General features: G+C 43.9%; 1 protein-coding gene and 1 long non-coding RNA gene across 3 annotated transcripts in view; one reads left to right on the top strand and one right to left on the bottom strand.

Moving 5' to 3' along the window:
• FYN (FYN proto-oncogene, Src family tyrosine kinase) overlaps positions 1 to 1,315 on the top strand; it is a 219,264-nt gene extending 217,949 nt beyond the window's left edge. For both annotated transcript variants that reach the window (XM_024115517.2, XM_024115516.2), the window contains exon 14: positions 647 to 1,315. In XM_024115517.2, coding sequence (XP_023971285.1) covers positions 647 to 855 — 209 coding nt within the window. In that variant the 3' untranslated portion in view covers positions 856 to 1,315. The remainder of the gene's footprint in view (positions 1 to 646) is intronic.
• Positions 1 to 12,555, bottom strand: part of LOC114486972 (uncharacterized) — a 56,021-nt gene that overhangs the window by 6,489 nt on the left and 36,977 nt on the right. Inside the window, exon 4 of the long non-coding RNA XR_003681487.2 lies at positions 5,432 to 5,520. This is a non-coding gene — a long non-coding RNA (uncharacterized lncRNA). The remainder of the gene's footprint in view (positions 1 to 5,431; positions 5,521 to 12,555) is intronic.

The following is a 12,555-nucleotide window of genomic DNA, read 5'->3' on the forward strand; positions in this document are numbered from 1 at the left end:
AAGAATTCAATGAGTTTTGACAAACATAAATAGTCACACCTCCACATACAGGATACAGAACGTGTGTTGGCAGACTACAGCCCCTGGGCCAAATCCGGCTCCCACCCTGTTTTTGTGTTGTACCTTTTTAGAGTTGTAGAAAAATAAATAAAATGAAGAATATGCGACAGAGACCGTATGCAACCCACAGCACCTCAAATCTTTACCATCTGGCCTTTACGGGGATGGTTTGCTGATACAGAATGTTTCCATCACTCCTCGGCGTTCCCTGCGGCCCCTCTGCAGGATTCACCTCCCCCTCACCCCCTGGCAACCACTGATCTGCTTTCTATCACTGTTGTTTTACCTTTTCTAGAATTTCATATAAATGAAATCACACAGTACGTTGCCTTTTGTGTCTGGCTTCTTTCACTTATAATGCTTTTGAGATTCATCCTCTGGGGCTTTGCGTGTGTCAGTAGTGAGGTCCTTTTTTTTATTTCTGAGCGGTGTGATAGCCCATTAAAGACAGGGTCTAATTTAAGACAGCCCTCAACATGTTTTAACCACCTGCAGGCTCCAAGTAGAAGGAAGAGGAGGTGCAGGGGCGGTGTGGCCCTGGCCGGGCAGCCCGGAGCGCCCGCTCTCATGGCCCTTGTCTTTGCAGGCATGAACAACCGGGAGGTGCTGGAGCAGGTGGAACGCGGCTACAGGATGCCCTGTCCGCAGGACTGCCCCATCTCCCTCCATGAGCTCATGATCCACTGCTGGAAAAAGGACCCCGAAGAGCGGCCCACTTTCGAGTACTTGCAGGGCTTCCTGGAAGACTACTTCACCGCGACAGAGCCCCAGTATCAGCCTGGTGAAAACCTGTAAGACCTGGGTCTGCAGAGAGAGGCCTGGGCCGAGAGGCTTCCCCGCCCCCTCCCCATTAGCTTTCAATTCCGTAGCCAGCTGCCCCGAGGAGAGCAGCGAGAACTGTCCAGGATCAGATTGCATGTGACTCTGAAGCTGACGAACTTCCATGGCCCTCATTAATGACACTTGTCCCCAGATCCGAACCTCCTCTGTGAAGCATACGAGACAGAACCTTGTTATTTCTCAGACTTTGGAAAATGCGTTGTATCGATGTTATGTAACAGGCCAAACCTCTGTTCAGTGTAAATAGTTATTCCAGTGCCAACGATCCTAGTGCTTTCCTTTTTTTAAAATGCAAATCCTATGTGATTTTAACTCTGTCTTCACCTGATTCAACTAAAAAAAAAGTATTATTTTCCAAAAGTGGCCTCTTTGTCTAAAACAATAAAATTTTTTTTCATGTTTTAACAAAAACCAACCAGGACAGGTGTTTGGGTTTTTTTTTCTTTTTTATAAATATGAATATATATAATATATATATCCCTGTACATACACCATGTGGGTGCTAACGTGGAGACCGTGGCCGACGTGGGCCACAGAGCTTCGGGACCCAGAGTGAGGATTTGACTGGAAAATCAACATAAAAGCACCGGTGTTATTCTGAAAACCAGTGGCCTCGTTCTTTGGCTTTTGCAAAACGTGATTTGATTTTTTTTTTTTTTTTAATTTGGATTGCACTTTTTTGGTTCATGACTGTGCCTGTAGATGGCTGTTACTTTGACTCTTTTCAGCAGCCCCCGCCCACCCCGAGCTGAATTCACAAGTTCTGTTTCCAGTATTTGCTTCGACTTACTACGATTTGTTCTTGAAACTTAAAAGTGAGCCTCTTTAAAGCAAGCAAGTGGCCAATACTACCAGGGGAACTAGAAGATGGATACCACACAAACTTCTTGTATAAAACATGAATGCTGAAATGTTTCCAACTTTTTAAATTTAATAAACCTTGTAACCACATTTAAATGGTCTAAAACCCATAGCACTGTAGTCGTGGCAACCTGCTAAACTTTCTCATTCAACTAACCCTTACGGGAAGGTGAGGGTGGGAGGTCGTACATTTCCCATTGTAAAATAAGTGTTTGAATGTCCTGTACTGCTAATGAAATGACTTTCTCTATGTCCAAGGGTCCTCCAGTGAAATAACTATGCACTACTTTACATCTCATGGGGTTGCACAAAAAAAAAGTATTACATTTTTAGTTGCTGTTTGTACCAACCTTGAATTACGTATGTTTAACAACAAATCAAAAACCCTATTTCTATTGAGTTTTTAATACTGAGTGGCAACTATGAAGTCTTAATTCCATTTTTGTTATGATTTCTTTGTGAGTTTACATTTTTTAATTGTTTAACTTTCTTAATTTAGTAATTAAAAACAGAGCATTTTACATTTGAATTTTTTTTTGTTCATTTGTTTAAATCATGGAAGGTACTCTAGGAGTGACATATCTGTCCCATACCAAGTGGTAAGGAGTCACCTGGAGAATTTAACCATTGTGCAATGATTTCCAAATGACAGAAACATTCAGAACACCTGGAGTGGGGTTTTTTTTTCCCCCCCAAGAAAGGCTGGGCTATTGTCTAGTTAATTCAGAGGATTGTTAAAGCAAGACTAGGCATACCTTAACATTTTAATTTATCAGGCATTTTTGCTAACTAAAATTTTCTGTGTCCCACTTGTAGGAGAAAGAGACAATTGCAAGAAGAGTCTTTCTTGTCCTGGAGTCAGTACATATGTTTCCCAGTGTCCCTCCACCCCTGTAATGAAGTCGCTCAGCAGGGGAACAGCCTGGTGTTGCAGAAGGGGCAGTAGGTGGACTGGGCCAACAGGCCGGGCCTGGCTCCGCACTCATTCAGCTGCACGCATTCAACAGCCACCTGGAATCTCTCCCTTTCAGGTCCTGTCTGTAGAAATGAGGGGGTTGGATGAGATTTGCTGTAGGCTCCTACTTCTGAGATCCTGGGATTCTAAGATCACTGATGACGTGTAGAATTACACAAAGAGGACAGTTTTCTTGCTGAAATAGCCTTTATATTTAGAAAGTTTCTGACATTTTTTAAGTGAAACAGGGATTTTCTGGCTAACAAAGTTTTCATGGTATTGGTTTTGGTATTAATATAATTGCTAAATTGATAAAATTTCAAAGATCTTGTTACATACAATTATTATCACTATACTGGGCAATTTATTAACACATTCTAGATATTTTTAAAGATATAACTTTGTTTTTCATCTTCACATCCCAGTAGGTCGGATAATTTTCAAGTACTCCCTGGGGGATTTTTGTGTTTGTTTTTGACTTGGTCATTCAAAAAGATCTGAAAAAGTCATAACAGCCTGTTTTAAACAGATTTTTAAAGGAAAGCAGTCTCTTGAAAGTATAGCCTTCAATTCATCAATTGAGTTAACTGGATTCTCTCACATGAAGCAAAACTCAAGACTTGGGTTAACTTGAGGACACACTTATGAAACACAGCTCTCTGGAACCGTTCTGAAACAGAGTAGGGTTGCAGACTAAAGGGAAGAGAGTAGCTATAAATATGAAGAAATCAGAGACATTTCAGGGTTTTTCTTCCAAGAAACTTATGTGATGCCAAGAGATCTTGCCGAGGCAGACCAGTCCAGGCAAATGAAACACCACCTCCAGGGAGTCCCAACACCTCCCAAGAAGCCTCCCTCCCTCGAAAGTTTTAGAAGTTTGGGGTTAGGAAACTAAATGCACTAACCAAAAAGTTCTCTTGTATCTAGAAAGGTGCCTTAGCGGCAAGTGATGGTGAAATATTTTTTTGTCTTTCGTAACCTGGCAGTGAGTAAGGACCTGCTCTGTTCCCTGAGGAGAGCTGGCATCTGGCATTGCTCTGCTTCATAGGGAGGCTTCCTAATAATCTAGTTCTTTTTACTTTCTTTTTTTTTTTTAATTGGGGTATAGGTGTTTTACAATGTTGTGTTAGTTTCTACCGTGCAGCGAAGTGAGGTCGAGTCCCCTGTGCTATACAGCAGGTTCTGATTAGTTATCTATTTTATACATATCAGTGTATATATGTCAATCCCAATCTCCCAATTCATCTTTTTACTTTCTTAAAATCAAATAATAAACCTACTGGAGAAGACAACTTGCCAGAGCTCAGATGTTGTAAGTGAGACAAAATGATTTCTGTTCACCTGTGCTCAGTCCGCGCACTCTCCTCCGAGTCCGCTTTGTTCATGGCGTACTGAAGGGCCAGGAGGACCAGAGAGAGGACCAGTAGATGCAGGGCCTCCCCCGTGTTAGGGTATCAAGGTGTAGACTGAAGCCAAGATGTTTTCTGCTCTACCTCGTGCATGGCGAAGAAAGGTGTGTAAGGAACCAGGCATTTCCACAAGATAAGTGAAATGTATTCGTAGTCTTTCAAGTACAGCCACACAACTGAAGATTCCCTGACAAGCGCCAGAGGGTGTTTACCTGCCTCGAGGAAGACAGGAATCCTCCTGTGGTTAAATCTTGGCACCAGAGGACTTTTCTAGTTGTATTGGAGCTGCAAAATTTTTATCTGAAATTTCCTATGGGACTTTAAGAATGTATACTGTATTAATTGGAATAGTTCTTTCATGAGTCCTGAAGAAGGTAAAGTTTTCAGCAGGATGCAGAGGAGGATGGCACTGAAGCCCGCTGCATGAGGCATGTCATCTGCTCCTTTGTCATGGCTCTGGACAAGAGAACCTCACTTGACATAATAGGCATTTCCTAACAAGTTGCACTGGGATAAAATGGCGTTTGGTCGATTCATTGCCGAAAGGTATTTTAATAGATTTAGATAAGTTTTGTTGGCTTTCTTACCACTATATATTAAACTGTTGGAATTCAATTAGGCCCTCCCAAATATTTGCTGGGAGGGAGGGAGGGAGAGAATAAGGGGGAAGGAGGTAAGGAAGGGAGGGAGGGAGGAAGGGAGGGAGGGAGGGAGGAAATAATTCCGGAAGGGCAAAAGGGGGAGCAAGAAGAAAGGAAGCTCAAACAAATTCTTATCCTAAAAATGATATTGTGGGGTACAGATTTACTAAGGCAGGTACTAATAGTATATGCACTTTATTTCTCAAATATAGATTGTAACCACAGAGAAGAATGAAATTAGTATTTCATGAAATACTGAATACTTTTCAACAGAATGAAAAATTAGTATCTCTAATATCTTTGCAATATCAAATGAAACTTCATAATTAATGTATACCTACATTCTCAGAAATTTTTCATAATAAATTCCTAAATCATACCTCATTCTTTCCAAACATGCAAAATATTCAGAATTCCATTGGGGGGGTGGAGATATACCTTATTTTTTAAATTAATTCTGAGGACTGGAAAGAAAAATAAGTGGTTTTCCAGTACGACAGGCACTATTCTAAGGAGAATGTGATCAGGGACAAATGAGTGCTCCCCCAGCACTCCTTTCCAGAATACTTACTGCTCTTCTAATAACATGTTTAATAATATGACTCTTCTCTTAATGCATTTTCCCTGCCAGATTGTGAGCTCCTTGAGAACAGAAACTGCCTTACTTGTTCACCAGTCTTCTGCACCAAGGGCAGTGATGAGCTGATGGTCGATGTTGGATGAGTGGGTGGATGGCTAGATGGGTGATGCCGTCCTGTGGAGTGAAAGGTAGACCTGAGAATAACACACCTAAGGGCCTGCTGAGCATCCCGGGATTTGCTGTGAGCTGCCCAAGGCACTAGCGCTGCCATTGTGAATGTGGGCTCACCACTGTCCATACATGATTTGAAGCCCCAGTCTGTAGCCTGAAATGAACACCGTTAGTGCTTCCCGAAGCTTGCCCCAGAACTCGCTCCAACATCAATGGGAATAAACCTGTACCCCCTGGGACCTGGGGCCTTCAAAGTCTCATTCTAACTTAGTCATTTTATGAAAAATTGGTATTTTTCCTAAGACATCCATTTTTCATCTTCATATAAAATACTTTTCCCATCCTTCAGGTCTGTGCATTGTTAACCAGCCTATGGCTTGTAGTATCCCTGGCAAACCTCTGCATGACCCAGGGAGTGCATGTGCCCCACTTGAGAACCACACCGCATGAAGATGTTGTCCATAAAATAGTACTGCTAACATGAAAATATTGTAGTCGGGAGAGGTAACATTAACCCCCATCCATATGGATTCTCTTTCTTTGATTCCCTTTTTCACCCAGCAAACAATAGCCCCCTGACTGAGAATGGGACAGAAGATGGGAGGGTTTGATAATGGGAAGAGGAAAACCATCCAGAGCTGCCTGGAAGTAAAGGTTTGGTCAGGTCAGCCTGCTGGTACAAGATGGCAGCAAAATGGGAGTAGACGGGGTGGAAATGTTGGTCAAGGAGGAAGAAACCAGAACTGGGATGTGAAAGGAGCCCTTTGCCAGGGCTCTTCAAGGCAATGGGATGACCGGAGAGATGACTTTGGGTATGTGCAAGGACTTCACCATTCATTTCTTCTGCAAACATTTGTTGAGTACTTATTATGGGTTAGACCCTGTGCTTAGCACTAGAAAGCCAAAGAGACAATTAGTATCCCCAGTCCAGTGAGGATGGAGACTCATAAGAGATACTTGCAATAAGCTCTCTGTTGGGAGGAAAGACGGGTGGCAGCAAAGGAGTGCCAGATGGCCCGGAATGGGGAGTGCATGGGAGACTTCCTAGAGGAGGTGTTCCTAAAGGACAAGCAAGGTGGATTATGTAATGCTTAATGGTAAGCTCAGTGTTTTTTGCCTTTGGATGTGTTTCCTTCTGATCCCCAACCCCATTAGGGTCCAGCTCTTGCTTTAAATATAGAAGGTGCTCAGCAGATGCATCTAAATGAAGAGAAACCAAAACGAAGCAAAGAAAAATCTAAATCTCTTCTTATCCCTCCTCCCCACAAATGCAAACATTACAAGGTATGTAGGTACATCATTTATTCTGATTAGTGCACTGCTACCTGGAGGGATGGGAGATAATACCATAAAAGGACAGAGAGTAAGGTTTCCGGCAGGGCTTTGGAATGTGGTTTGGACTATATTTATAGAGTGCGAGAATAAGAGAATTGCCTGAAAAGGGGCTTATAATAAGGCCTCACTTCCTCTCTTAATAACAATTAGTAGGGAGTTTTCTCCCATTGATGACCCCATTTCATTCTTACCTCTCCTCCCATTTATGAGGCTATTTTGCTTGTATCATCAAGCAATATGTAAACTCATGAAAGAAGGTATATGCTAGCTGTTGCAAGGTATTCTGTTTGTTTTGTTTTGGAATTCTTTTCCCTTTGGTTAATTTTCAAGTGCTTGCTATGTAATAATCAATGAGCAGCTAATTGGCAGTAAGAGAATGAAATGGGTATTATTCAGATAGTGTTTTTAACAGAAGACGTACGTGTAACACTGTGGGGAAATATTAATAAATAGCAAGAGATTTTAGTGTGTTTGTGTGTGTGTACAAAAGGATTCATTTAAAGCCACTCAGAAACTAAATCCAGGTGTGTGAATCCTTTCGTTTTCAGACTCCTCCCAAGGGGTGAGCGGAGCCCCTAGAGATTACCCTGGAACACAAACCACCCTAAATGGAGCCTGAAGGTGTGTCAGTTCCCAGAGAGCAGTGAGGAAATGGTAAGCAAATGGCAGCAGTTGCATAGAGAATTAGGGAATGAATAACAATGCTTTCTGGTAAATTAACCATATTACATTGTGCACAGCAAAGTGATGGAAAAACCCTGTTAAAAATTGAATAATAATTTGCCCACATCATTTACGTAAAATGCATAATTTTCCTACTTCAGTGGACTTTAGTTTGATTTAAAATATGCACAGCTCCAGTCCTGTTCACCAAAGCATAATTTGTGAGATAATTGGGAAGTGAAAGAGGAATCAGACCGTAATCAGCCCAATCCTGTGTGAACCACTTCACCTCCTCCCTCACCTGTGCATTTTGGAAAATATTTGTTTATACATTCCTGAAGGTCTCTAAGTGAAAGTGCAAGGCATTCATCATTGTCACTGCTATCACTAAACCATGACCTCACCATGTTTGAGAGGGGGAAAGCAATGCTTCATTCTATTCAGTATTTTTCTGCTTTAATTCAAATAAGTACTAGTTTTTGAATACTAGGGAAAATGGAAATGTAGCAAAGCTGTACTTAAAACAGCAAGCCAAGAACAAAAGCAACAGTGCACAGCCAAAGGAGACCTTGGAAGATACATAGATAAAACAAAAAGCTGTGCTTGGCTGGGACTCTCTTTCAGAATCAAATGCAAAATGGAGAACATTGTTTCAACTGCAAAGATTTTGCAGTCTATAATATCTGAAATAGAAAGGCATCATGTAATCCACCTTGACATTCAGAAGCTGTGCTATTGCTATGAGTTATGATACTGGTTCCTGACTAATGGAGGTTTCCAGAACCAGAGTGGTCAGAGGTAGTGTGGAATTCCGGCAGTGGACTGGGTACCCTCCGCTTAAACAGTGCGTTCCCATGGCAATCACTGTCCTTTTTCCTTCCCCTACCTCTGCTCCCCACCCCCACCAGAACCATAGAAATTTTATTCAGATATTCACTCATTCTCTTCATCCCCATTTCTCCACAAAGGGTCATTATTTACTTATTCCAGTGAGCCCTTAAATCTCAACTTTTCAGGGCAAGTGTGTAGCTGATTCTCTCTGCTTCTCCTGAGTACTCTTCTTTTGTTGGCCAAATCCTGCCTCCTCTAAAACCCTGCTGGCCCCAAGAAGCTGAATCTTGAACCCCACAGATCTCAGCACTTCTTTCTCTTGGGTACCTGTTTTGGAGGAGCAAAGGGCCCCCCTGGCCAATCCTACTACTCCTCCCCACTTCTTCCTTTTCTCCTACTAACCCCTGCCACTGGCCGAAGATTTATTAGACACTAGTTTTGTCCCTATGCCTCTTGCCACTAGCTATAAATTGCGTTTTTGCAAATTAGAAAAAGCTACTCTACCTCAAGACACTTTGCTGCCACCTGCCAGAAAACTATTGTAATAAATATGCCAAGAGATCATGACTAGAATGCAAATGGTGCCCCCTAGAATTGTGCAGTATACAACTGGCACAACTGTATGTGACAACCCTGTACTTGGAAATCACCTGAGTTATCTTGGAAGCTGGTTGTAAAAGTAAGAACACAGCAGATCAGTCTTGCCTTTTTATGACAGTTGGCAATTTCAAAATCTAAATCTTTCGACCATGATCAAAAATTGCTGAGAGGCAATTTCTGGAAGAGACAAAGAGCCCCCAGGCAGCAATTCTTACAAGAATAAAGGGCTCTTGATTCAGCCCAAGATTTGGCCTGCTGGCTGGGCAGATATAGCCCAAACCACATTGGGTTGATTTTCAGAAAGCATCAGTTAGAAAGCTGGTATGTCTCAGTGCTGTGGGTGCAGGAGGAAAGTGAACTTGGCTTATATTTAGGTCAACCATTCCCCCTCCCTGGCGTCGGCTGCTTCGGTTCTTGTTGATCGCCCCGTCTGTCCCCCTCCCTCCTTCACATTCAGCACAACCTGCACATTCTGATGATCTTTTGCCGCAAAACAAACTACCCCAAAACTTAGTGGCAGAAATAGAAATAGTCATTTATTTTGCTCACGAGTCTGCGACTTGGACAACACTCATCAGGGACATCTCTGCTCCATGCGGCATCAGCTGGGGCAGCCCCTTGGGACTGAAGGACCCGCCTTCCCAATGGCTTACGCACGTCCACACGGCTGGTGAGTTGATGCTGGCTGCTGTCCAGGAGCTCGGCTGGGGCTCTTGCCGAGGGCTTTGGTTCCTCTCCATTTGCGCTCCCAGGAGGCTGTGAGGGCTTGTTGACACCGTGGAGCCCATGCTAAACCACCAGTTGACGCCTCATGGAGCAGAGACAAGTTGCCCCCACCAAGCCCTGCCCAAATGTCAAATTTCTGAGAAAAATAAATGACTGGTTTTAAGCCACTAAAGTTTGGGATGGCTTGTTCTGCAGCAGTAGATCACCAGAATGTACAGGTGGGGCTGAACGTGGTGTGCATCCATTCCCACATCTTTCTGTGATGCCTCCCGGTGCTGTGGAATCAAGGAAGCAAAGAAAACTACATTTCCCAGACTCCCTTACCATGAGGATCATGAGTGTCAATCAGGCCATACCAGTGAGACATATTAACGCAAAGTTGGGAAGGCAGAAGTGAAGCAGAAGCCAATTTCCTGCAGATCTTCTCTGTTTTCTGCTGGAAAGCAAGGTCATGGGGCCACTGAGGTCCAATCTCCAGCTTCATAGGTGTCAAGAGTTAACTGAGGAGGTGGCAGTGGCTAAGCTCGACATCCCAACATGCAGGCAGATGTTCCCAGCTTTCTGACCACATTCTGACCATCGTATTGCAGCTACAATGTTCATGAGGTCAACAGTGCCAGTGGCAGCCTCCTGAGTCCCACCTCCCTGAATGTGGGAAAGGTGGCTGCCCTCCTGGCAGGTCAGTTCTGCCACAGTCTGGGAGTCATTCCCGGAAATCCAGCATAGAGCCCGCTCTTCCAGCCCTTCCAGCAAGTTTGTAATTCCACCTTTTTGCCTAAAATCCCTAGTGTGGTTCCTATTTCCTGCGTTGAACCCTGCATCTGACACCCAGGTGATCCTTAACATGCTGCCCCTTCTCAGCCACTTTTGTTCTTGTTTGCTTTCCCTCATTTAATCATTCCTTTGGCAAATATTTATGGCATATTTACCACGTGCCAGGCATTGTGCTAGACCTGGAGGAAAATCTATGAACTCAACAGACATGGCTCCACCCTCATGGAAGGAGCCAAGGCAAAAGACCAGGAGACAGCAAACTACTACCCTCAGGCAAAATCAGCCCCCTGCTCATTTTGTTTTCTTGGAACACAGCCACGCCCATTCACTTCTGTCTTGGCTACAGCTGATGTTTCCCTACAGTGGCAAATTTCAGCAGTTGCAAAGGAGACTGTATAACCCAAGAGCTGAAAATATTTGCTACCTGGTTTTTCACGGAAAATGTTTGCCAACTCCTGCATTAGATAAATAAAACTCCAAGTCAGGATCCTGTTGTCCCCACATCCAATCAATCGCTCTGTCCATTCTGTGGACACACGTGCCAAGCTCCAATCTCGGCTCTGAGCACTCCATGAGAACCGTCTTATTTAGTTCTCACAGCAACCTTTGGAACATACCGTTATAATCTCTGCTTTACAGAGAAGGAAACAGATTTAGAGAGATTGGGGCTGGATGACTGGGTAAATGGTGAGAGCATTAACAGAGATGAAAGTCCTAGGAGGAGGAACTGAGAGTAGGCAGGAGCTGGTAGACTCGGTGTGGACTCTGGCACATGAGGTGCCTGCAGACATCCATGAGAGGCTGTCCTCGCTGATTTCCTGCTTGGTTGGTGGGAAAGCATGATTTCAAGTCTTGTCCAGTTTTAGGTTCAAATCACAATTCTTCCATTACTAACTGTATGACTTTGGGCCAGCTACTTCTTCACATCTCCAAGCCTCTTCGCTTCTGTCTCCTCACGAGTGAAATGGACTCTTGTCAAAATGAAATAAGGGAATATGCACACAGCATCTAGAGTAGTGCTTGGTACGTGGAAGGCATTTGATCTGTGTGGGCACCTCCCCTTCATCTTCAGTCACGTGGTGGAGAGTAACCTAAAATCTCAGCTGTGATTGTGTTCTTCTCCTATGTTAAAAATATAATGGCTCCCACTGACCCCCACTGGTGGAAGGGGACACGTTTGGAGGGGCTGCCCAGTCCACACCCCTTTCTTTAAACTCCCTACCCCATAGCACTACACTCTCTGTAGAAGGCCAGGTTTTTACCATATGACCCTTCCCGACACCAGAACAGCTGATGATACCAGGTCAGATGCCTGACGGGGAAACCAGTCCATTGACTGGCCGCTAGCTAATGGAGTTGCCTCCTTTAAGTTGGGACCAAGAATTAAGAGGCTGTGGTGACAGATGCTTGGCCTACAGGTTAGGTTGAGTCAGGACCAGAGATGGCCCCATGGGGGAGCAGAGGATGCAGTCTGCAGAGAGAATCAGTGGCTGGAGACCATGGGCCACCAGAGAAAGAGTGCCTGGGAACAGCTGCTGTCCAGCACCTGTATCTGCAGGTCCAACTCTACTTCCTGAGCACCATCTTTATGAGATTCCTCAACCCCCTGCAGACACCATTTTGTCACTGGAGCCAATTCCAGGGAGTTTAGGCCCCTGCAGTCCAGCTCCACTGTTTGCCAGCCTCATCTCTCCTGTCCCCTCTACCATCGCCCTCACCCTGGATCCTGGCTGCTGAACTGCCCACAACTTCTCAAGCATGCTCTGCACTGCTCCAGTGTTTCCCCCTTGCCTGGAATGTTCTTTTGCCGTCTCTTCTCTTCTTTTTTTTTTTTGAGCGTCATTTTTATTTAACATTTTGTTAAAATGAGTCAATCATATTTTTTGTTCAAGTCAGTCATTTTTTCATTTCAGAATTAAAATTTATTTCACTTTGCACTGTTTCCTGCTCAGCATCAAAAGAGGTTCTAGATTGTATCACTTTGTGTAGAATTAGATGATGTTCCCAGCCTTGCTTCTTTATTTTTTTTTTTTTTTTTTTTTTTTTGCGGGACGGGGGCCTCTCACTGTTGTGGCCTCTCCCGTTGCGAAGCACAAGTTCCGGGCACAC

This window comes from Physeter macrocephalus, chromosome 10 (assembly GCF_002837175.3).
Source record: "Physeter macrocephalus isolate SW-GA chromosome 10, ASM283717v5, whole genome shotgun sequence".
In the NCBI taxonomy this organism is placed as follows: domain Eukaryota; kingdom Metazoa; phylum Chordata; class Mammalia; order Artiodactyla; family Physeteridae; genus Physeter; species Physeter macrocephalus.